This window comes from Coffea arabica, chromosome 2e (genome assembly GCF_036785885.1).
Source record: "Coffea arabica cultivar ET-39 chromosome 2e, Coffea Arabica ET-39 HiFi, whole genome shotgun sequence".
In the NCBI taxonomy this organism is placed as follows: Eukaryota; Viridiplantae; Streptophyta; class Magnoliopsida; order Gentianales; family Rubiaceae; genus Coffea; species Coffea arabica.
In genome coordinates, this window is record NC_092313.1 from 23,594,982 (window position 1) to 23,617,618 (window position 22,637).

At 36.1% G+C, this 22,637-nt stretch overlaps 2 protein-coding genes and 1 pseudogene across 2 annotated transcripts; 1 reads left to right on the plus strand and 2 right to left on the minus strand.

The window, feature by feature from the left end:
• Positions 1-4,856: 4,856 nt before the first annotated feature.
• LOC113728784 (chaperone protein ClpB3, mitochondrial-like) lies at positions 4,857-7,594 on the plus strand (annotated as a pseudogene).
• A 5,235-nt stretch (positions 7,595-12,829) lies between these two features.
• LOC113732023 (uncharacterized) lies at positions 12,830-14,496 on the minus strand. The gene is made up of 2 exons (XM_027257611.2): positions 13,850-14,496; positions 12,830-13,767 (listed from the first exon to the last, which is right to left on the minus strand). Exons 1-2 carry the CDS (start codon positions 14,420-14,422, stop codon positions 12,967-12,969), a joined length of 1,374 nt encoding a protein of 457 aa, XP_027113412.2. The 5' UTR covers positions 14,423-14,496; the 3' UTR covers positions 12,830-12,966.
• Positions 14,497-20,186: 5,690 nt separating this feature from the next.
• Positions 20,187-22,202, minus strand: LOC113729687 (uncharacterized). The gene is made up of 2 exons (XM_027253940.2): positions 21,483-22,202; positions 20,187-21,301 (listed from the first exon to the last, which is right to left on the minus strand). Exons 1-2 carry the CDS (start codon positions 22,062-22,064, stop codon positions 20,477-20,479), a joined length of 1,407 nt encoding a protein of 468 aa, XP_027109741.1. The 5' UTR covers positions 22,065-22,202; the 3' UTR covers positions 20,187-20,476.
• Between the last annotated feature and the right edge of the window lie 435 nt (positions 22,203-22,637).

Consider the following 22,637-nt stretch of genomic DNA (forward strand, 5'->3'; position numbering starts at 1 on the left):
ACTTATCACTGATTTTTAAAAGTAAGTTTTGTTTAGCAAATTCAGTGTCATTTAATTAATTTGAATATTTAATATTTAGTTATCAAACGCGTCTGAACATGTTAAAAATTGAATCCATTAACTTTAAATGGTGAATTAGATTATTAAATAGAGCCTAAATCTAAACATTGGAATGGAAACAATCTAATAAGTCAAAACTTCGCTCCAAAATTCTATTTTGGTAGCAGGAGCCAAATCTTACATATATAAAGCATGAATCGCTTATGAACAGTGCGCAATGGACGGGTTATCCCGTGATTGTTGTGACTCTGAGGGCTGTTTTGGTCTTTTGGCGATGGATGGCACTGTTTTTGAACAGTATCAAGGCATTTATGAACCATATCAAGGCATGCACTTCCCACGTCCAATGCATGTGGCGATCCCACTTCCCCCTAAGGCGAACCAGAGGGTTGGCGGGCCGTCTGCCTAACTCTCACCAGGACTCACGCAAGCAAACTAGTCAAATCCTTCCGAAGTATAACCTAGACTATTACAACATCGTTTCTCTTCAAATAAACCAATTACTAAAACCAAATTAGCTTCAGAGATAACAGTATTATAGGATAGCTAATCGTCGATTCTTAAACCTTACGCATTACAAACCACTGAATAAAATCCGACAATCCCAAATAACAAATTCATATAAGCCATATAACAAGTCTAGGTTTTACACTTTTCCATTTTCAAGTGGCAATCCAAGACAAAAAGTCGCCTAAACTTAACATATTCCCAATCCGATCTATGACGTAAATATAATTATACATTACAAACCGCAAATCGAAGTTATAAGATTCAATTACATTCATAAGAAAATACAACTAGATTTCAGATCGCCCAATTTGCCAGGACCTGTCAGGAAAAATAAATGACGTGGGGTGAGCTACACAACCCAGTGAGGTTCCAAGACACTCTAACAGTTCAAACAAATCAAGAAAGTCGGGCATATCATATGCATGGTTCAACGTTACACAATGGCATGTTATCATGAGGTGATAATCATTATACAGTAATTTGAGACATTTATCATGGTATGAGACATTTAGTATGTATAGTTCATGATTTCATGTTGGCATTTTAGCATGAAACAATTATCATGATACAAGGTAAACATATACTGTAGGATACGGTGTTCCAGTGGAACTTCATCGGTCATCTGTACCTTATGACTTCCGGATCCCCTCGGTTTGACTGACCATCATCTTATCCCTCCAGTGGTAGTACTCGAGTGTACCGAAACGGTTGTCCAGGGTTCCAACTTACCCGACCGAATCCAGTCCTGGCTCGAGTAGGTCAGTAACCGAGGCAGGGCTCAAGTTCAGCTTAGAGCTTACAGCATGCACAGGTAACCAAGTAATTCGACAAAAGGTAAAATTCATCATTTGAGTAGGTCGAGTGAGGTAAAGTACACACTCGCCTATCAATGATGGACAACTTCATATAATATGTGATTCATGATAATCAAGTAATCAAGTGGATACTTAGCACGTAAGCACGTAAGCAATACAACTTGATTTCATGGAAGCATGTAATTCACGGATATCGAATAGTCATGTGGGTTGGTAAACGGTTCACAGTTAACGATTGAGTAGTGACGGTTATTTGACAGGCATTTGCCATATTAATAGGCCATCATTGGCCGTTATCTTATTTTTATCACGCGAGAGTCGAGGAGATTCACAACACGTAAATTGGTCGAGAGATTCACCCAACGACGTCACAACACGTAAGATATTCACGAAAACATTTTACACAAGTCACCACTCGAAAGGCTAGTGTGATAAAGTATACACTGCTCACTTCGATGGATCAAAAATCGTTTTCCAAATTATCACATATCGAGTCAAGAAAGCACTTTAACCAAATAAGTATAGAACAAGCAGGGATACTCATTTTACAAAACCAAATAGGTTAAGCAAGTAATCTAGCAAATTAAACATGTATCGAGTTCATATAGTCATTTGATATGGTTAATGCATGAATCGCTTATGAACAGTGCGCAATGGACCGGTTATCCCGTGATTGTTGTGACTTTGAGGGCTGTTTTGGTCTTTTGGCGATGGATGGCACTGGTTTTGAACAGTATCAAGGCATTTATGAACCATATCAAGGCATGCACTTCCCACGCCCAATGCATGTGGTCTTTCTCCACGCGTCCCAGTATTCCACACCACGACTCGCCTTTTTGCACCTCCGACGCTACTTAGTCTGCTGCTACTCGGACCGATTCTCTCTTCAATCTTCAAATTGAGATAATACTGCGGTTGAAAATTTTGGTTACTCTTTTAAGTCCGATTCCATGTGGTTATGATAATATCATTATTGTACTTTGATCTTTGTAGGCCAAAAATCTTACCTTCGTACGCAAGGTAATCTCCATGTAAAAAATATTTCCTGCACAAAAAAAAAATTATATATATAAGGATCTCTATGTAAACATTTTTTTTGGCAAAAGGATAAACTTTCTTCATAGAAAAATGCAATTTAAGAAATGAATTATAGTTTTAAACTTTTACAGTAGGCCCAACTTTTTTCTTTTGAGCATGAAAAAATGATTCAGTAAATACATATTTTCTAACCTTAAACACAAGTTTATTATCCCATTTGTAGAATAGTTCCACCAGTTATTTCTTAGCATTTTATTCTAACCAATCCTTAAACACAAGTTGATTTGGAATTCACCATTTAAAGTTTCTAACTATCTCTTGATTTTGAATACCACTTTTTTTTAAAAAAAAGAAAAGTAAAAGAGAAACTCACCTATTTTAGCACATGATTTAAGAACACAAAATAACCTATAAATTTGCAGCTTATGATACAGATTACCAAAAAAAAAAAAATCAACAACCAAGTAAGAGAAAGAATCATCAAATAAGTAAGAATTATAAATCCAACGAACCTAGAAAGTAGAAAAGAAAAATTTTAAGCTCATTAAATTATTAGATATTGTATATATCTAAGCCATTATCTTAGTGAAAATTCAAAGAGCTTCTACCATGCTCCTCGTACTCACCACATAAAGTGTTGCCTCCTATACAAATTATCAAAACCAAAATCATCAAAATCTCCAAGAAAAAAAAAACAAAGAGATAGCCAGCCTAAAAAATGGAAGAAAGAAAGAAAAATAAGAAAATATGTATATTCATCCTTGCAAGTTAAAGTTGTTCAATATTGAGAGTCTGAGGCTTATTTTCAACAGATGATGTCCTATCCAAAGAAAGTATCGTTACTCCCTCCATTCTTGAACACTTTTAATCTATCAATCAAACAATCATCTAAATTGCAACAAAAAGAATAGGATCCAATATGAAATCCTAATTAGGAGAAATGGTAGTATATATAAACCGAGGTCATGGTGGGCTAGAGTTGAATAAAAATTATGTGTCATGAATATAGACCTATTAATGTAAACAAAAAAGCCACTGAATATACAAAAAAGATTAATTCAATTTTACATTGGTTTGAAAATATTTTTAAATATGTTTGAATGCTCATTCAAGTCTAGCAAACAAAAGAAAATGACAAACCCATTTTATAATTGTCTTTCTTTATTTCTTTCTTCTAAAAGATTGTTAAATGTGAATTACTAGCAAACAGAAATTGTCAAAAAAAATGGAAATTGTCAAATTGCTTGTCTTAGAGAAGTAACGTGACTAATAAGCAAGGCTACACATTACATATATAGTTATATGCCTTTTAGTTCTACCTAATTTTAGGCATTACTTATTGATTCATGCTACATTAAGAATGTTAAATAATCATGCCTTTTAGTTCTGCCTAATTTTAGGCATTACTTACTGACTAATGCTATATTAAGAATGTAAGATAACCTGATTTCAAACTCATGTTTATTTGTGCAATTAGGAAAAAACACACACTCGCACACATGGCTGTATATCTAACAAAGAAAAAAAAACACACAAACATAGCAGCAACATAATGAGTCTCAACTACCTGACGCCTGGCGTCAGGGCTAAAAAACTAGTAATAACGTACTAGCAAGAAGCAAGCGTCTTTCACATAACTAGAAGTCTAGGACTATTTAAATTGATAATGTAATTCATAACAAAAGTATAACCAATACATTGTGGGAAATTAGTAAAAAAAGCAGAAGGAATTTGCTGCTTTCCAGCATTTTAAAAAGCACAATGTTGAGATACTTTTCTGATAGTAGCTTATTTTAGTAATAGAATTGCTCCCCCCCCTCCCCCTCTCTGGTTGGTTATGACCTTTAATACAAAAACTCTTGGTCAATAATAGCTAGGAGAAGACCCTTAAATTTTGCTTTTCAGTTTAGGGGCAGGGGAAGAGATAATCAACGTTGATAAACTCAACACCCAAGTATATACAATCAAAATTGAAACTTAAAAGGTTCCTTAAAATATTCGTTGCTCCCAGAGTTTGATACAAATATGAAGTTATACAAAGTCAATTCATGGTCGGTTCCCTAATTAACCTGATACTAAAACCACTTGTTTGGTTTCCTATTCGTACTTATGTAGCACTACTTAGCACTTCTTCTAATCTCTTTTCAACTTTCCAATTTCTCTACCAATTAGACATTGAGAAGGTCAGGCAGAACCGATATGTTAGTATTATGGTAGAAAAACTTTAATACGTTTGTTGTTCTTTCTTCATAATTTGTATGGTCAGTGCTCGATTCCTGTTCGCTCATTGCTACTTTTATCGTCATGCTATAATGAAGAATTCCTTGATCGCCATGGATTGACTTCTTTTATTAACTCGTAGCAGTAGTTCCAGTCGGAATTCGATTTGATTTGATTGAGGTGGGGGTCGCTTTTGTAAACTTTTCACCAATAATGTCGATTTCCAGGCTCACCAGAGTGGCCTTCCCTGCTCTCAGGGCTGTCTCCAATGTAGTAATCATAAGCACAAGCAGACGCAATAGTAGTTTTCCCGCTCCCTCAGTGAAGAATGGATTTGCATTACTGTCATCAAGCTTCGATCAATAGGTTTCTTACACAAAGTCGATTTCGTTCGCTCCTACTCATCCGGTACTGCTGTCTCCAGCAGAATCAATTATTCAGAGCATAGCCCAATGGCATGGGAGGGAATATTTGGTTCTCTGAGTGTAGCTTGAGCCAACCAAAAGGTGCTGCAGCCTGACCATCTGGTGAAAGCCCTTTTGGATCAAAAGAATGGGTTAGCTCAGAAAATATTTATCAAGGCTGGAGTTGATATTGCAGCAGTTGTGCAAGCTACAAATAAGTTTATAGCGGCGATGAAATTGATAGATGATCATGATCATAATAGTGGAAATTACCGCCAGATAGGTGGTCCTGAGTTCAATCTTGGGTCTCTCTTGGCTACTGCACGAAGGCACAAGAAAGACATGGGGGATTCTTTAGTTTCCCTGGAGCATCTGCTGTTAGCATTCACTTCCCATAAGAGATTTGGTCAGCACTTATTTTCGGTTCTCAGGATCGGCGAGCAAGATTTGAGGAATGCTATTGGTGCCATGCACCGAGAAACTGATCAAGCACAAGGTCAGCCGGATAGTAAATTTGGAAAACTCGGAATTATGGCTATGATTTAACTCAACTTGCAAGACGTGGTAAACTCGACCCAGTCAGTTGTCGTGATGATGAAATAGAAAGATGTGCTCAGATCTTATGCTGATGAACAAAAAGTAACCCTATTATCCTTGGTGAGCCTGGAGTAGGGAAAACAGCTATTGCTGAACGGCTATCTCAAAGAATGATTATGAAGGATGCACCCAAGCCTCCGCAGAAGTGTACTTTGTTCTCTTTGGACATTGGCTCTTTATTTGCTGGAACTAAGCATCATGGAGATCTCGAGGAAGCAGTTAATTGTATGATGAATGAAATCACAGCCTCCAATGGGAGGATAATACTATTTATTGATGAAATACATATGATAATGGGTTATGGTAATACGTATGCATTGAATGCTGCAAACTTGTTGAAGCCAATGCTTAGCTGCGGCGAGCTGAGATGCATCGGGGCAACAACATTGAAGGAATACAGGCTTTACATTGAGAAGGACCCTGCCTTAGAATGCAGATTCCAAAAAGGTATTGTGTGGTGAACCATCTGTAGAAGCTACGATCGACATTTTTCATGGATTGCGTGCACAGTATGAAGTACATCATGCGGTTAAGATTTCAGATGGGGCTCTTGCTTCAGCCGCAACTCTTGCACATCGGTATATTACAGGATGTTTTTTGCCGGAGAAAGCCATTGATCTACTTGATGAAGCTGCTGCGAGATTCGCAATGAAAAGCACTAGTTCAGGGCCGATTGGCAGCTTATATTAGATAGATAGGGCTATTTTGATGCTAGAGTTGGAGAAAATCCCCCTCAAAGATGAAACTGATCATCCTGTATCTAGACACCGCTGATCAAGCTGGAGAGTGCTTTGGCATCTCTTGTGCGAAATGATCAGACTGATTCAAATGAAGTGGAGCATAGCAAAAATAAAGCTCGCTAGAAAGAAGTGACTAATGTTCATATAGCTGAAGTTGTTAGCAAATTGACTGGCATACCATCATCAAACCTCGAGCAATCTCAGATGGATCAGTTTATGTCATTGGAGCAAGAACTTTGTAAAAGAGTTGTTAGTCAAGACATGGCTGTCAAATCTGTAGCTGATGCTATCAGGCGCTCAAGGGCTGGCCTATCTGATCCAAATTGTCCAATTGCAAGCTTCATGTTTTTAGGTCCTACCGGCATTGGCAAAACTGAGCTAGCAAAAGCCCTTGCTGCATACATTTGTAACAATGAGAATGATGTAGTGCGGATAGATATGAGCTAGTACATGGAAAAGTATTCTGTTTCTAGGTTAATCGGTGCACCACCGGGGTACATTGGTTATGATGAAGGCGGGGTAACTCACTGAAGCGGTCCGTCTGAGGCCTTACTCGATTGTGCTTTTTGATGAAATTGAAAAGGCGCATCGCGATGTTTTTAACATCTTTCTACAGTTGTTGGATGATGGAAGAATCGCTGATTCTCTGGGAAGGACTATTAGCTTCAAAATACCATATTAATTATGACATCAAATATTGGTTCCCGGCAAATTTTAGAAACACTTGCGCATGACAAGGGGGATGATAAAGAGGCTATCTATCATGCGATGAAAACTGAAGTCATGGAGATGGCTAAACAAACCTTTCAGCCAGCCAGAATTTATGAATCGAATAGACGAGTACATTGTTTTCCAACCTCTGGATTCTAAACAAATCTCCAAAATCGTTGATATACAGATAAATCGTTTTCGAGAGAGGTTGAAAGAAAAGAAAATTTACCTTCATTGTACTACAGAAGGGGTAAATCTTTTAGTCACCTTGGGTTTTGATCAAAACTTTGGAGCTCGATCCGTGAAGGGGGTGATTCAACAATTCATTGAGAATGAAATTGCTATGGAAATTATGAGAGGAGAATTCATAGAGGGAGACTCTATCATTGTCGATGCTGATGTATCCACGAAGCCTCAAGACGTTCCACCCCATGGTAGATTGCTTATCAAGAAAATGGACAACAATGTTGCATTGGGTTGCATGGTTGGTTGCGAGTAAAAGATGTTTTCATTGAGAACCTTGTTTGGATTGCGGTTTTTCGTCAGAAAATTACGTCGTTTTCCGTGATCACATTTCCCTATTACCTTTTTTCCTCACATACATCAAATCACTATAATAATTTTTTCATGAAAAATCATGAAAAATGCAATCCAAAAATCTTTCATGGATAGCATCTCTTTATTCTTTCCTATCAGTTAGTTCTATCATTTCTAAGTGTCTTACAGACACTGAAGTCTTCTAGCTATGGATGTACATTGAACTTTCCGTAATTGCAAATTTTTTTCCTTCATTAATTTCTGCTTAGAATGTTCAATTGCTTGAAGCTCACAAATGCCATTGATCTTCAGACAATCAATTTCAGAAACTAAGAAGCTGTATTTTTTCTCAGAGACCCATTGCAAGTGTAGTTGCAGAAATCTTACAACAAAGAAAGCAAGAAAGTATAATTTTGTTTGATCACCTATATAATTGGTAGTTTGCATTTCAAAAAGTCAGAGTAGCTGAACAAACAATGCATATTGAAACCTGACAGATTCATCTGGTGAAAAGGCAGACACCAGTTTCATACATTGAAAACTTGGCAATTTCCTCCAAGTTGCAAAGGGGACTATATAGTCCTTCTTGCCTTGTGTCCACCTGGGTCATCTTGCCCAACACTACCTGTTGGATTGAAAGTTTATAGTTCCTACTAATGCTGTATGCTAATGCAGTGAGTAGTCAATTTCCGTATCTGTTGTTGAAATTTCCTGATTATCATTGTACTGGAATCTGAAATTTAATCAATAGTGCCTATCTCACGTGCAGTGAGGTCTCTTTCCTTGGGAAACTGAAAATAGTCTATCCAATTCTAGTGTTTTCAATCGGAAATTTGTGCATTTTCAGAAGGTTTGCTAGTAGCTTTGGACTGCATTTTTCTGGATTTTTTTGTAGAAAAATTATTGTAGCGATTTGATATATGTGAGGTAAAAAGGTGATAGGAAAATGTGTTCACGGAAAACGTAACAATTTTTCTGAGGAAAATCGCAATCCAAATAGGGCCTAAATCCTCTGAGACAATTCGTATTTCTGGAGCTTCTCCTGTTGAAGGATCTTTCTAAGTTCAACATCAATGGAAGCCTCTATCAGTATATTCTGTATATCCATTGGCGTCAGTGCTTTTCTATTTATAGCATTCACGTCAACTATATATAAATGTGTGTGTGTGTGTCTCTGATGGGATTGACCTCGTCAAGCATGAACTCTACAGTCTGCAGAACATTTCCATTTCCCAGCTTTATAAGTGGAATCACACTTGTAATGGATTGTAAAATTAGAAGCATGAATGAAGACTGTATTGCATAGTGAAACATAGTTGATTGTAATAACTTCTCGTAGATTTGCTCGACGAATAAGAAATCTAATTTCATTGCTTGACTATTATGTCAAAGTGGAAATATCACCACAAGAAATTGATGGGCTTGATGTAGCATTACAACTTGGCCTAAAAAAAATCATGTAGACGACCATGAAAAAACCAAAACTCAGAAGTCAAACATAATGTTGGAGCAAGCAAAATCAAATTCATGATCATCAAAGTATGGGATTTTGCATTTGTGATCTAACTACTTCTCGGAAACAAAAGAACCACAAGCATGAAATAATAGGTGTAATAAGCATCTCGAAAACTTGCCCCAGAGGTGCAGTGGAAGACAGTGTTTCCTTCCTTATTTTACCGAATTTACCTACTCTCTCAGGACAATCTTTTCTTAAAGTATTTGACAACTAATTGAAGTGCAGTCTCTCCAAAAGCAATCATATATTTAACAGAATCTGCACGTGCTTTAAACAATTCATTAATATCTTCCACTCTTCCATTCATGGATGTCCTTCCATCTCTTCCGGGCAGAGAAGAAATTCTAGGACCAGAGGATGCCAAAAGCTCTCCTGCTATCTCGAAATAGCCATAAGTAGAGGCTATGTCAAGTGTCTGAAATCCATCTTGGCTTGGTTCTTTTGCTAGTTCAGGCTTTGTTCTGATGATCTCTTGTACACAATGTAGTTGTCCTACCTTTGCTGCAATATTCAGGGGGTTCTTGGATGGAGTTGCCACTGCTAATCACCAAGAGTTAATGGATATTTTCGAAATTTGAGTATATTCAGCTTCTCTTCTTTTGTCCTACTAAATTACTGTACAGTTTAGGAATTAATCATATGTTTAAAGGCGGCTTGCTTGACTGTGACGTGTAAACCTAACGTACAGAAAAGTCTCTCGTAGTTTCAAAACGTACAACATGACACCCCATATTTTGAACTAAATTGTAAAGGTGACGAAATCCGTTAAACTTAGCGGAAATGGAAGAAATGATCAAAATGCCCTGATATAATTAAGCAAAAAACAGCTCAAAAAAATCATTTGTTTTATTCTCTAGATAGAGAGAATTGAGGGTTAAGAGGTAGAACAGGTATATTTGTTAAAAATTAGGTATAAATTTTTTTTTTTTAGGTTCCAATAAGTTATTTCTGTTAAGTTTAACGGATTCCGTCATCTTTACAATTTAGTTCAAAGCATAAGGTGTTATGTTGTATGTTTTAAAACCACATGGAGCTTTTCTATGTATTAGGTTTACCACAGAGGACTTTTTTATTTTTTACCCTACCAAATTGATTATCGACGAAATTAAAGGTTCAAGAAGAATTCTTTGAAAAAGTCAGTGATGGGAAATTTACGTGTAAAATTTTTTTCAACACGTTAAGAGGTAGGAGCTGAAACACGGAAACGAGGACGTGTAGGAATTGAATGCAAATTTTGAAGTCAATTCGTCAAGTTCCACTTGGAAGCTGCTGGAAACACAAGCAAAACCAAAGACTACTACGCAAGTCCAAATTTGATTCCCTAGCATTTGGAATTTGGTCCCTGATAAGGTTAATATTGATTATGTCCTTTTCAGAAAGTGTTAGGAGGTCGAATACAGTGGCTTCAAGGAAAATACAATCCACCTTTATTTTGTCAAAATATAGACATCAGCAATTAATGGAGGAGAGTTAATTAGTAGTATGTAATACCTCGGACGAAGCCAAGGATGCCATATTTTAGTGGCTAAAATTGAAATCTAAAAAATTAAAGGTTTTGGGTTCAAATCCTCATTTTTCGTTCTCGCTTCTTAAATCCTACCTCTCTCATGCTATCAAAAAAAAAAAGAATGTATGTAATACCTCAGTTAGTTCAAGATATGCACATTTGCAACTTGGTTCATTTCCACAAATAATGATCCACCTTAGTTCAAATCTGCAACTCCAAAGTATATATTATGCAAACTTGAGTTGCATTCCTTGTTTCTGGAATAATGTTGGGTGAGAATCAGAATTTGGAGGGATTGAGAATCATTTCCCCTCTATATATAATCTGCAAATTTATAGGTAATAAGACAGTGTCATACATTTGTTAGGAAATATCAACATGCTTTGATCATAGTATCAAGTTTCATGCAGCCAAAAACATTTTAAAGTGTCGTGTCCTGAATCCTAATCGTTGAAATTGTTGGAAACTTTTCAAAATTTGTATGATGTACATACATGTAATTAATGTATATTCATTAATTTTTGGTACATGTATAGTATTGTGAATGTTTCTAAAATGTACATTCATTTATGAATGTATTCATGTATATGGGAATTATTGAATGAAAGGATAGATTCATGTTTTGATCTAATGGTCATGAGATGCATGAATTAAAGTGCATGAATGTGTACACAATACTTTGAATCTATTCATACACAATAAGACCAAACTACCCTATCAGGTACAACTCCCACGGTTGCTTAGTAGTATACGCTAATTGTATTGTCAAAGCTGAGAATGTGTCAATGCAAAAGAGGTTTGCTTTGATTTAGTATCAAAAGACGGCGTTCTCATTACTACATTGAATTTTCAAAGAGAGACTCGCGTGTCACGAACATGTCTTATCACCTGATACACGATACCTAAATTTATTTCTTCATAAAAAGCTACAATAAATTGAATTTGGTAAATCATGGATTTGCTGTAATTAGAACTAGAGGTGGCAAAATGGGCGGGATTTGATTGGGTTTGAGATGGAACCGAGTCATATGGGTTTGGGTCCAACCTTACCCATACGTGTTTTGGGACTAACTTGGGCGGGATCACTTTGGCATGGGTTTAGATTGATCCCGCCCAATACTCAAATCTGTTTTCTACATATTTTTTTTCCTTTAATTCATTTTTTATTTTTTATATAAATTTAATATTTTTGATTTATTAAATTTCTTTTAGTTTTATTAAATAAACATGCAAGTGCTTTATACTCAAGATTCCCACCAAAAATTGGATTAACAAATAAAGAAAAAAATAGATATACAACCATATTCCAACATATATCAAGATGGTCAAGGTACTTAGGGTGTTGAATATTTATTCTCATCAATGTCCAAGGATAACAGGTCTAAATTGACTGAAATGTTGGAAATTCTTGTGGATAATGACTAGGAAGACTACTAGATTATATTCGTTAGTATGACTATAAAAATTGTTAAAGATAATTTTTGAATCTAAGACTCCGTTTGGATTGGCTATTTTTTCAAAAAATAAGTTTTTCAAATACAATATTACAGTAATATACAATAATTCAAAAAATATCCCATCTATATTAGTATATCAAATATTTCAAAAACACCCCCCAAAAATAACTAATCCAAACGGAGCCCTTGCTATTTGAGCCCAATGGGTACCCAAGTAGTTCCCAAGATTTCCCATTAATTAATGGGTACAATTGGGATTTGTCCCATTTTAAATCCAATATCAAATTTTAGTACCCATCCCGCCCAAAGTCCCCATGAGCATGGGTAACCCATTGGGACTTGGGACAAATTGCCACCTCTAATTAGAACCATTTTAATCTGTGGCATCACGAGTGCTGTAGCCTTAATAACACTACCTTCAATGACAGGAGCTCAATGACTTGAAGCAGAAAACAAATCGTCTACCTGAGAATAGCTAATTAAACAGGTGACTAACAAGAGATGACCAAATTAGGAAGAGTTCGAGCAAATGAGTCTAAAGCATGAAACGAGTTCCTTGTTCCTAAAAGTGAGATTATTGTGAGTACTGAGATACTTCACACAGAGACAACTAAATCCTAACAAATTCCATTGCCCGGGTGCCAAGTGCCAAGCCACAGGTAAGCTTATAAAGCACATGAAACAAAATTCAGAAATTTCAAAAGAAAGAAAGAAAGAAAGAAAAAGAGATCAATATATAGTATAATGAGATTAAACTCACAATAAATTTACATGATTATCCTAATGATCTAATTAAAGAAGTGCAGAATGGCGATTAAAAAAGTAGATACATAAATGCTGAAGATCTTCCATCTTCAATCAGTTGCAGGGCTTGTGCATGGTAGTCTAAACTTTTGTAACTTGCAATGATTCCTCATTATCTTCGTTACTATAGGTATCAACATCGGCAGAACTATGGATAGAATAGTGAAACAGAGTGTGATGCCCTTATCTGGTGATATTGCAGCCATAGAAGTATCATAAGTTACCAAAAGCGCAAAAAGAGAGACTTGCAACTCCATTTGTAAGGGAAATCCAGCAATGAGAACGATTATCATGTAAGTGGACATAAAAAATCCAATTGAATTAAAAATCAGAAAAAGACCATAAGAAATATTATTGTGAGTGCCCATTACTGCTTCTCCAGCTTTGTGGGGTTTGGTGGATGTGTCGTTTGTGCCTGTACCTTGACTAGGCAAAGAGTCGTCTTGCCAAACGCCACCGGGTGGACTAAGCACAGCTTGATATGTTGCTGTTGCAATTAACACAGCTAACACAAGCAATGTGTTTCGCACTTCATTTGGAGAATCTCTACGCTTGTCAAACTTGAAATAGTGTAGCAACTTCTCTGAGGGAGCTTGAGCACGCACTCTCCTTGACTGGAAAGGTGATGGACTCTGAGTTGTGACGACCAAATTGTCAGATAATGCTCCATTTTGAGGTGACTGCAAGTCTGCTGCCGCTCTAGCCCCAGCTGCTTTGAGCATATCCTCTATTTCTCTATCACCCCCTTCAGACAGTAAGCTATCAATAGGCGTATAACCCCTCTTGTTCAACGAGTTGACCTCCACTCTGCCCTCATGAAAAACATTTTTGTCGAGCATGAAATCGATTACCTGCTAACGTAGTGTAATTTCAGTTACTGAACTTAAAACATCACGAGACAATGAACAAATATTCAATGCGTTTGCGACTCACCTCATACTGCTTTCTCGAGACAGCAAGATGCAAAATGGTGTCACCCTGATGGTCCTTCTTATTCAAGATCTCCCGATTGTTTGACCGTATCAGGTACTGTACCAAGAATTCAAAGGCTTCGAATTGGTTGTTCTTTAAAGCCAAATGAAGGATTGTCTCACCTCTTCCAGTCACATACCCAACTGACTCGGAGCAAGCAGAAAGCAGTTCGTCGATGACATGAATCCTGCCTTTAATAGCAGCATAATGAAGCGGGATTCGTCTCTCTTTTCCCTTGATCAGGCACAGAAAGCAATTTACCTGCAAAAGTTCTTTCACAATTTGTATATCCCCATTACCTGATGCAATATGCAAGGGGCTAAATCCATCCTGGTTGAGCTCTTCAGCAAACTCCGGCCTCAACTTTAAAACCTCTTTCACAAAATCAGTATGGCCTCCTATGCAAGCTATGTGCAATGGAGTCTCGGAACCTGCCAATGGAGCAGCCCTGAGTAGAAGGGCATACTCTTTAATGAGATTTTGCAAGTCTTGAACATTTCCTGTCTGAGCAGCTTCGATGAGCCTCCTATCCATCCTCTTTAGGTAATCTTGCAGCTGGGGCCCTGAATGATTCAAGTCCCTTTATTTAGTTTTTGCCCTTTGGGTCTTGGAAAATTCTGGGGGAAATATTCAACGTTTGCGGAGGAAAATTCTCGATTAAATATTCAATCTCTTTACTTTGACCTTGAAAATAGAGTTTGGAGACAAAGAATTTGCGTCATAGAGGAAATCAGGCTGCTTGGTCAAAGAAGGTTGCAGATTAGCCGTATCGCAATTCATCAAACTGTTAACGAAACATTGACAACTTACTTCCAAGGTCCATATATAGCCTCTATAAAATTCAGCAGTGATCCGATCCCAACGACTTCTCTGCGCCGACTCTTGTTTTCAGCAGTGTGAAAATGGTTATGGTCCTCCACTTCACAATTTTGAATTGAATAGTACCTCAAGATTGGAAAGTAGAGGACATTGACCTCTACTGGTTGATAAAGGTAAATCCTTAGTCCTTACAACCAAAAATGTAAAAGAGAACAATTCCACGTCTCCCAAAGAGTTCTTTGATATTTCCTGTCAAATTGCTGTAAGCTAAAGCGAGACCATGAAAATAAGTACTATTACAGTACTAGTGGTTTTAAGAGCCAAAATGACAGAAACCTAAAGAAAAGCATTCACAGAAAAGTTGCCTTGACCGAAGGCATTCTGCGTCGAGATTAGTAAGGGGAGGAGTGCAACTCGTCTCTCTCCTCTCCATAATAGCACTCAAGCTGCTGCTGGTATGACCTCGAGGCTGATATTGATACATAGGCGGATGCCAGCAAGGCAAATACGACCCTGGAGTCGTAGCATAATTGTCAGCACTCTTGATGGAAAAATGACTTAGTGATGGCATTGGCTCTAGGCTCAACCGTGTTGAGGACCCGCATAAACACCATTTGCAAAACCCGTCCAATGCATTAAAAGCGTACAAGGCAGTACTAAATTACTTTAAAGCATGAAAACTCCTGTACAAAACCTGTCCAATGAGTTAGTTGATCTCTGATGGCAAACCATGCTTCAGCGAAGCAACCCTGCAAATGATGTGAGGAACTCTGAAGCAAGTACTAGTCCCTTAAATCCTGTAAGACTCCAACTTGGGCAATGGGAATCTTTGGACTTTAAAGATGATTGAACCAATCTCCATAGGCAATAGAGAGTGACTTCGTCTCACGTTGGCTAGCAAGAAAAACAAGGAAAGAAGGAAATTAAATTGCAAGAGCAATACCTGATGAGACACTAGTTGAGCATCAGAAAATAACAAGAAAAGGCAGAGAGCAGCACTAACAAGTTCTCCGGGTTCATCATGGAAAAAGCCCACTCCTCAACTTGGAACAGATGCTAAAGGCAATATGACTGGCAGCTCTAAAAGAAGACGTTATCATGTCGGGCAATATGACTCGCAGCTAAATAGTATTGGCTTGCAGCATGAAAATTCCCTTTGCCGCCAACCAGAAATGTTATTAATTGGGTTCATCAAACATCCCAAAACCATCATAACATTTACCAACTATCAAGAAATAACGTTTATCTTTGTGCATAGTCAACGGCCCTGACAAAATAGAACCATCAGCACATCAGATTGACCAAACTAGCTTATAACAACTTTATGATGCCAACATTTCACAGCCAAAAGTACCAGTGAGTTTGTGTGCGGAGTGAAAGAGAGTGAGAAAAGGCATATGAGAGAATTAAGAATATGAAGAGCAACTGAAGTATCAAATTAAAGTTGTTCTTTTCCTTCTTTTTTTTTTAACTAGAAATAGGTCACGTACTTTGCACGTAATTATAATATCATAAAATAAAAATTTTTTATACATTAAAAGCTATTTGTGAAATTTATTTTAACAAATATAACATTTTCACATTTTCTATTTTTTATTTAATTTGTTATCCTCTTTAATTAATTATCTTTATAAACCATTATTTTAAAAACAAAAAAAAAGTTCACGAAATGTTATATCTACAAATTCGTATAAAATCTCTAGAGAATTTTTGATAAATGAGGATACATTCGGTCGTTATCAATATAAAATAATGGTTTTAAAGACAATTAACGGGTCACACTATATAATAAAAAATATATAATATAATTAAAAAAACATATACATTATATTATAAGTACAAAAATTCTTAAATGCTAACAAGTCATAACCTATTCATATTGATAGTTCATAAACACAAGCCATACCTACATATGTTCCGTGGTTCATGAATTCCTATTGATATTATACACAAACATAAATGATAAATCTAAGTACCAAAAAAAGAAAGAAACCCTAATTTCCAAATCCCTTTTCAATTTTTCTCATCTAATTATCAAAAAGACAACAATGCCCATGCTGGTGTAGCTGATCAAATTAATAAAATTGGGTAAAAGGTAATTTCAGAAAGATTTTCAAAACTCGTCGGGTTTAGCGGGTCACAGGTTCGATTGTTCAGGTCAAACGGTTCAAAGCGACTCATGTGCAACTCCGATCCAATTGTTAAACCGGCCCGGTTCCATGGCCAGTCTACCGATTTGATTGGTTCAACCACTGGGTCGGGTCGGATTTAATAACTATGATTTTAATGTATAAATAATAATAAAACCTTTAATATATTAAATTTCTGTGCACAAATTTGATTATTGGCATAAAATAAACAAAAAAACTATATAATGAACAAAATTAAGCAATTGGTAATTTACAAAATGTTTATTGTGTACAAAGCAATTAAAAGTTTATTATGCATTCTACAGTTATAAAAACTCTGAAAATGGAAGATTATCATATTTAAACTAAATTGTTAGTATAATATTGGCTAAGAAACCGTATAATAAACAAAATTAAGCAATTGCTACTTGTAGAAAACGTTTATTATATACAAAGTAATTAAAGGTTTATTGAACTCTCAAGAAGGAAGATAATCATATCTAAAGTAAATTGTTGCATATTTTGTAACAATAAGGAGAGAAAATTTTCTATGTTGTATCAAACCAGTGTATACAACAAAATCTGAGCAAAATACATACTAAAAATTATGATTTGCATACAATAAATTTTTATCAATTTAAGTAGTTGTAAACCTTTTCTTTTTTTAAAGTTTTCTTAGCAAATATGACATAATATAGTGAATTTAATCATCAATTTAACCTTTTATTTTTTCATTAACTGTTTATAACATTTTGTCTTCTTATTAATCGGGGTTTTCTTCTAAACCAATACGTATATAAAATACAGTTAGCTTTAATTATCACACACAAGAATATAATAATTGGAGATAATTTTAACACATACAATAATTGGAGATAAAGAAAATGATTGTTGAATATAGTTGTAAATGGATAGCTTTTAATTTTAATTACTAACATTTTTTAGATGTAATTTATTGAAACTTTTCATTTTTCTTATTAGTGTCACGATTGAAATGCAATAACTCTAATAAAAAGACATGAGGGGAATTTAGGCCTAACAAAAACTAATATCAAAATATGTTTACACTTACACTCTCTATTGTCAAGATCCATCATACTTTTTATATAGTAATGATAATGATACTTGCCAAATCTGCTAAAGAATTGAAGGATTGCATTGCCGCATAATATCAGCAATGAACCTTTCCTTATTATTCTCAATGATGCAAAAGTCACATTCATCACATCTTTCTCTTTCTGAATGCATCGTTTGCAGTTTTATTGGCAGAATATCAAATTCTCCAGCAAATTAATTGATACAAAAAAGAAATGAAATGCTTAAGAAAAATTCATGTGGTTGGGCTGTCATTTTCTGTCTATTATGTTTGAAATCATAATCTGTTGTGGTCTTTTTGGTATAAATGTTTTGTCTTTGAACTTGATTTGAGTAAATCTAGAGAAGGAAGCACCTTGACATAACATTTTTGGTAGCTGCAATACTTAATTTTGGCCAAATTTGATGTTGGAATCGCGTTGTGGAAAAGACGATTCTCAAACCACCATCCAACATGGTGCATGGTGGGTGGTGGCAGCACGCGGCCTTTGTGGTGTTGCCATGCCTAGCAATTGTTCCAACTCAATGAGGAGGAAGAAGGTGAAAATTGAAAAGGAAAAAAAAAAAAAGGAAAAGCGCTAAAACTACATAATTTTCTCATGTTTTGGAGACAAGGTGATAAAAAATGAACAGGACAAATTTAACCATGTCTTTTGTCATATGCATTGCACATGGCACACATTCCATTTGGATTATCGATTAATTGGACAAAATGACTATTAGCATCCACATTTTTTTTTCCCACAACAATGGCCAATTGAAAATAAAAAATAGTTGAGCGGTCAAAAATATGCTAGCTGAATAGCTTAGTGCTGTCCAAAAATATAGCTCGCATATGGTTCATATAAGCCTAATAGACACGGAGCCAACAAAGACCAAAGAACCTGCAACATATGATTAATGTGAAAAGTCATAAAAGACTTCAGACTTAAGTAACATTATATCATACGTATAATGTGTTTTCTAGGTATGTCTAAAATTGTATCGTAGTTAGTGCAGTTGTTTCGGAAACATATTGATGCTTGTCTAAAACACCTAAAACATTTTTTTTTTTGTGTTATCTTCACCATCCATTTAACCATTTTGCCACCAGTAACTTATTTAAGGTACTCTTTTTTTTTTTTTTTTTCTAAAACTTGTAGATGATTTAAATATTTTGCGGTTCATGATGTCTTCAACAAGGTTTGTGTTTCTAAAATGGGTCATAGAAACAAACCTTAGTAATATCTCCTCCAAGTTTTACAAGTACAGATACGTGCATGTCTTAAGAGGGGACAACCATTTCCATCATTTTCGGAGCTTAAGCACCTGGTGACATTTCTAGTTTACATATTCTTAAATATTTCTTAGTTAGTGTCATATATTTCATCCAACAATAACTTTAAAAGTACTTAGTTGGCCTTTAAAATTTTCTTGGCGACCTGCATAGATATGTATCCATGCTTACTGCTTCTACCAAGTAAGCCAATTGCGACGCTTTTCAAGTATATTGTGTTGTAAGTCAAAGCTAAGAATGTGTCAATACAAAAGATAATTGCTAATGTGTCACTACTTTCTTTGAAATTTTTCGCAATATCACTTAATACGTCCTCCTAAACCTCTACAATTATCACTCATCGTCCTTACCACCTAAAAATCAATATCATAAGGAACCAATTGACACTTTTACCTTAGTTTTTAGGCTTATTTGGGGAATATTTTCCCACAAAAAAAAAGTTTGGCATTTTTGTTTTCCTACCTTCTTTTGGAAAAAATGCAAAAATATTTACCTATTTTTAAAGAAAGTGTCATAAAAAAAAACTTTATCACCAATTGAGATGCTTTATGTTGGAAAGTGTAATTTTTGTTTTACATGAATGTATGCACCACGTTGGTTCACGTTATTCGCTTCAAATATTTTATTGTCTTGATATTACTGGAAAAACCATACATTTTCCATAGCAAATGCAGGATTTTTATTTTTATTTTTGTAATTTTTGCTTAAAAAAATTTTGCTTAAAACCATACAATGACTAGTACTAGGCGTGCCCCGTGAAAAGAATGAGCATGGCCATTCTCCACTATGAAATTTGCATGGCATGGTGTGTAGCTTGCAGTTTCAAAGGAGTTTCCATTTAAATTCCATGAAATCGGTAAGTATTCCACCCAAAATACGAGCATGTGGAAGCTACAACTTAATAAGGGAATTATTCGCAATTTTGATTTTCCCTTCTTATCAAATACCAACCGAGATGTTTTGCTTTTCACATCAAGAAGACAATAACAATCCCCCGTATAATTTAACATCTACTCCCATTTGCCACTCTATTACAATAGAAAGGCATACCTTGACCAAATATCTGTAGATACACGAATCGTTTTTTTTCTTTATAGCTACTACTATGTCCATGATAAGTCAAGAAAATTAAATTAAAAAATGTAAATTTCACACGCAACCGTCTCTTATTTGACACACTTAATTTTTAAATTTATGGAGCTTTACGGTAACACACCTACACAAGTCAATCTTGTATTTTTTTTGTAAAGAATTGTCATAGCAATCGCATCAATTGTCAACAGGCAAGATGTTTACTTTGAAAAATCTTCTTCTAGCACATTTCTTCCAAGCCATTTTACCCCAGGTTGGTAGCCATCGGATTAGAAATGGTAACAAGAAGGCAACTGTTAGAAGGATATAGCCTGCCATCTCTTTTTCCTGTTTCTGTCCTTTGAGAATACCACTTGCTGAAAAGCCATAACTAAACACCATAGCAAATACACATATCAGAAGCTCTCTTTGGAATGGAAATCCTCTGGTGAGATAAATTATGATGCTTAGCGATGCTGCGAGGCCCAAGGAATTCGAAAACAAGAATAAGTATGAAGTAGCATGTGAGCCAAAGATTGCGGAGGCCGCCGCAATACCAGAAACAGCTACAGGATTACGCTGTCTGAACGGAGGTAAAATAGATGCTGGTGGCGGACCAGCTTGATTCTGATCATTTGGCTGGTTAGACATATCTGAGATGCTGGATGGAGGGGTTATCCCCGCCTGAAAGGTTACTGTAGCTATCAGGGCAGCAACTACTAATAGTACATTGCGCGTATCGCTTGGGGATTCTCTTTGAATCTGGAATTTGAAGTAGTTGAACCAGTCCTTCGATGGTTGTGACTGATGATCAGCTATATTTTGTTGATGTTTGGCCTGAGAAACAGAACTTATTGAATGATTCTCACCTGCATGTTGTAAGATCAATTGTCTTGAATGAAAATCATCGGGTCTTTCCATCACAATATCAAGAATATCAGCAGCTGTCACACCCTTAAAGTTCTTGGCATTCACCTTGATGGTTGCACAGATGCCTTTGCAGAGGAGTAGCAATTCTATGGACTGAAAAATGTGAAAATTTTTTCAGTAAAAGCATAAGTTTCCACTACTGAACTCCTCTTATTGAATCAAAATCAATTGAAGTCTTGAAAGGGTTGTGTATAAAGGTATAGTAGAAGCCTACAGGACTTGAATTAGTTAAAGATCGCAGAAGTAAAATGACTACATATAGGTCTAAGTATACCTCGTGTTGCTTCGTTGAAGCAGCAATATGCAAAACAGTGTTTCCATTGAAATCAGGCCAATTTATGATTGATTGCAGTTTGTTAATCTCAAGCCACTTGACTAAAACTTTAAATGCTTCAAATTGGTAGCATTTTAGAGCCAGGTGAAGTGCAGTTTCCTGACTAAATGTGACATCTTTAAGGCAATCAGGGCGGGTGGAAAGTAATTCATCTATAACCTCAACTTTCCCTTTACTAGCAGCATAGTGGAGAGCTGTTCTTTGGCCTTTTCCTTTGAGAAGACATAATCCAGGATCCAACCTCAGAATTTGTTTCACCATTTCGACGTCCCCCATGATTGCAGCTACATCTAGAGGCCGAAAACCACCTCTGTCAAATTCTCTAGCCAGCTTCTTGTTGTGCTTTATAAGCTCAATCACAAATCTAACATGTCCACCTTTAATTGCAACATGTAGAACAGACTCCGGAGGATTACCAAATGCAACATCATCAAGAAGGGATGGATTTTCTTGAAGCAGTTTGTTTAGTATCTCAGTATCTCCCTCTCGAGCAGCTTCAATAACCAATTTTGTGCTCTCCATTCTAGAGGATATCACTTTCTGACAAGAACTAATAAACTCACGGGCAGAATTTTTGGCCGAAGGTCATGCACACAGTTGCATCATTGCCTCATTGAACAAGATATATGTACTTGCATAGTCTACCTTGGAATAGTTTCATTTAGAAAATTTGGGTTTAGGAACCAGTAATTCAATCACATTCAAAAACGTAGTAATTTGCGTCTACCAACTCCCGCGGTTGTTAAGTGGAAATTGGCAAGAATAACCCGGTTGAAGAGCTGGTCTTGGTCTTTGTCGCATATTCTAAAATTCTTGCCGTATCAATCCCAGCGTATACGTGGGTATTGCGCATTGGTTTTCTTGAAACCGCCCTCCTATTCTTTTGTTGCGTTTTCCCCTCCAACTTTGAATAATCTCAATTGCCCAGTCCAACGCCCTCTCAGCCGCCGTTGCTAAAATTACTAGTTAACCCGTAAGCCAGTTTTTACCAGCCCAAGAAAATTCAAAAAGATTTGTGGTACTCATTAGATGATCCTTAAAATACACGGTCGGTAAGTGATAAATATTTTTGAAAAAGTAAAGTCAATTAAGAGA

Bases quoted from the DNA above. Each gene is read 5' to 3' on its own strand.
- LOC113732023 (XM_027257611.2), bottom strand. From the start codon at position 14,422: ATGGATAGGAGGCTCATCGAAGCTGCTCAGACAGGAAATGTTCAAGAC. The intron at 13,768-13,849 runs GTGAGTCGCAAA...CTACGTTAGCAG, and splicing joins TCTCGAGAAAGCAGTATGAG to GTAATCGATTTCATGCTCGA.
- LOC113729687 (XM_027253940.2), bottom strand. From the start codon at position 22,064: ATGGAGAGCACAAAATTGGTTATTGAAGCTGCTCGAGAGGGAGATACT. The intron at 21,302-21,482 runs GTATACTTAGAC...CACATTTTTCAG, and splicing joins CTTCAACGAAGCAACACGAG to TCCATAGAATTGCTACTCCT.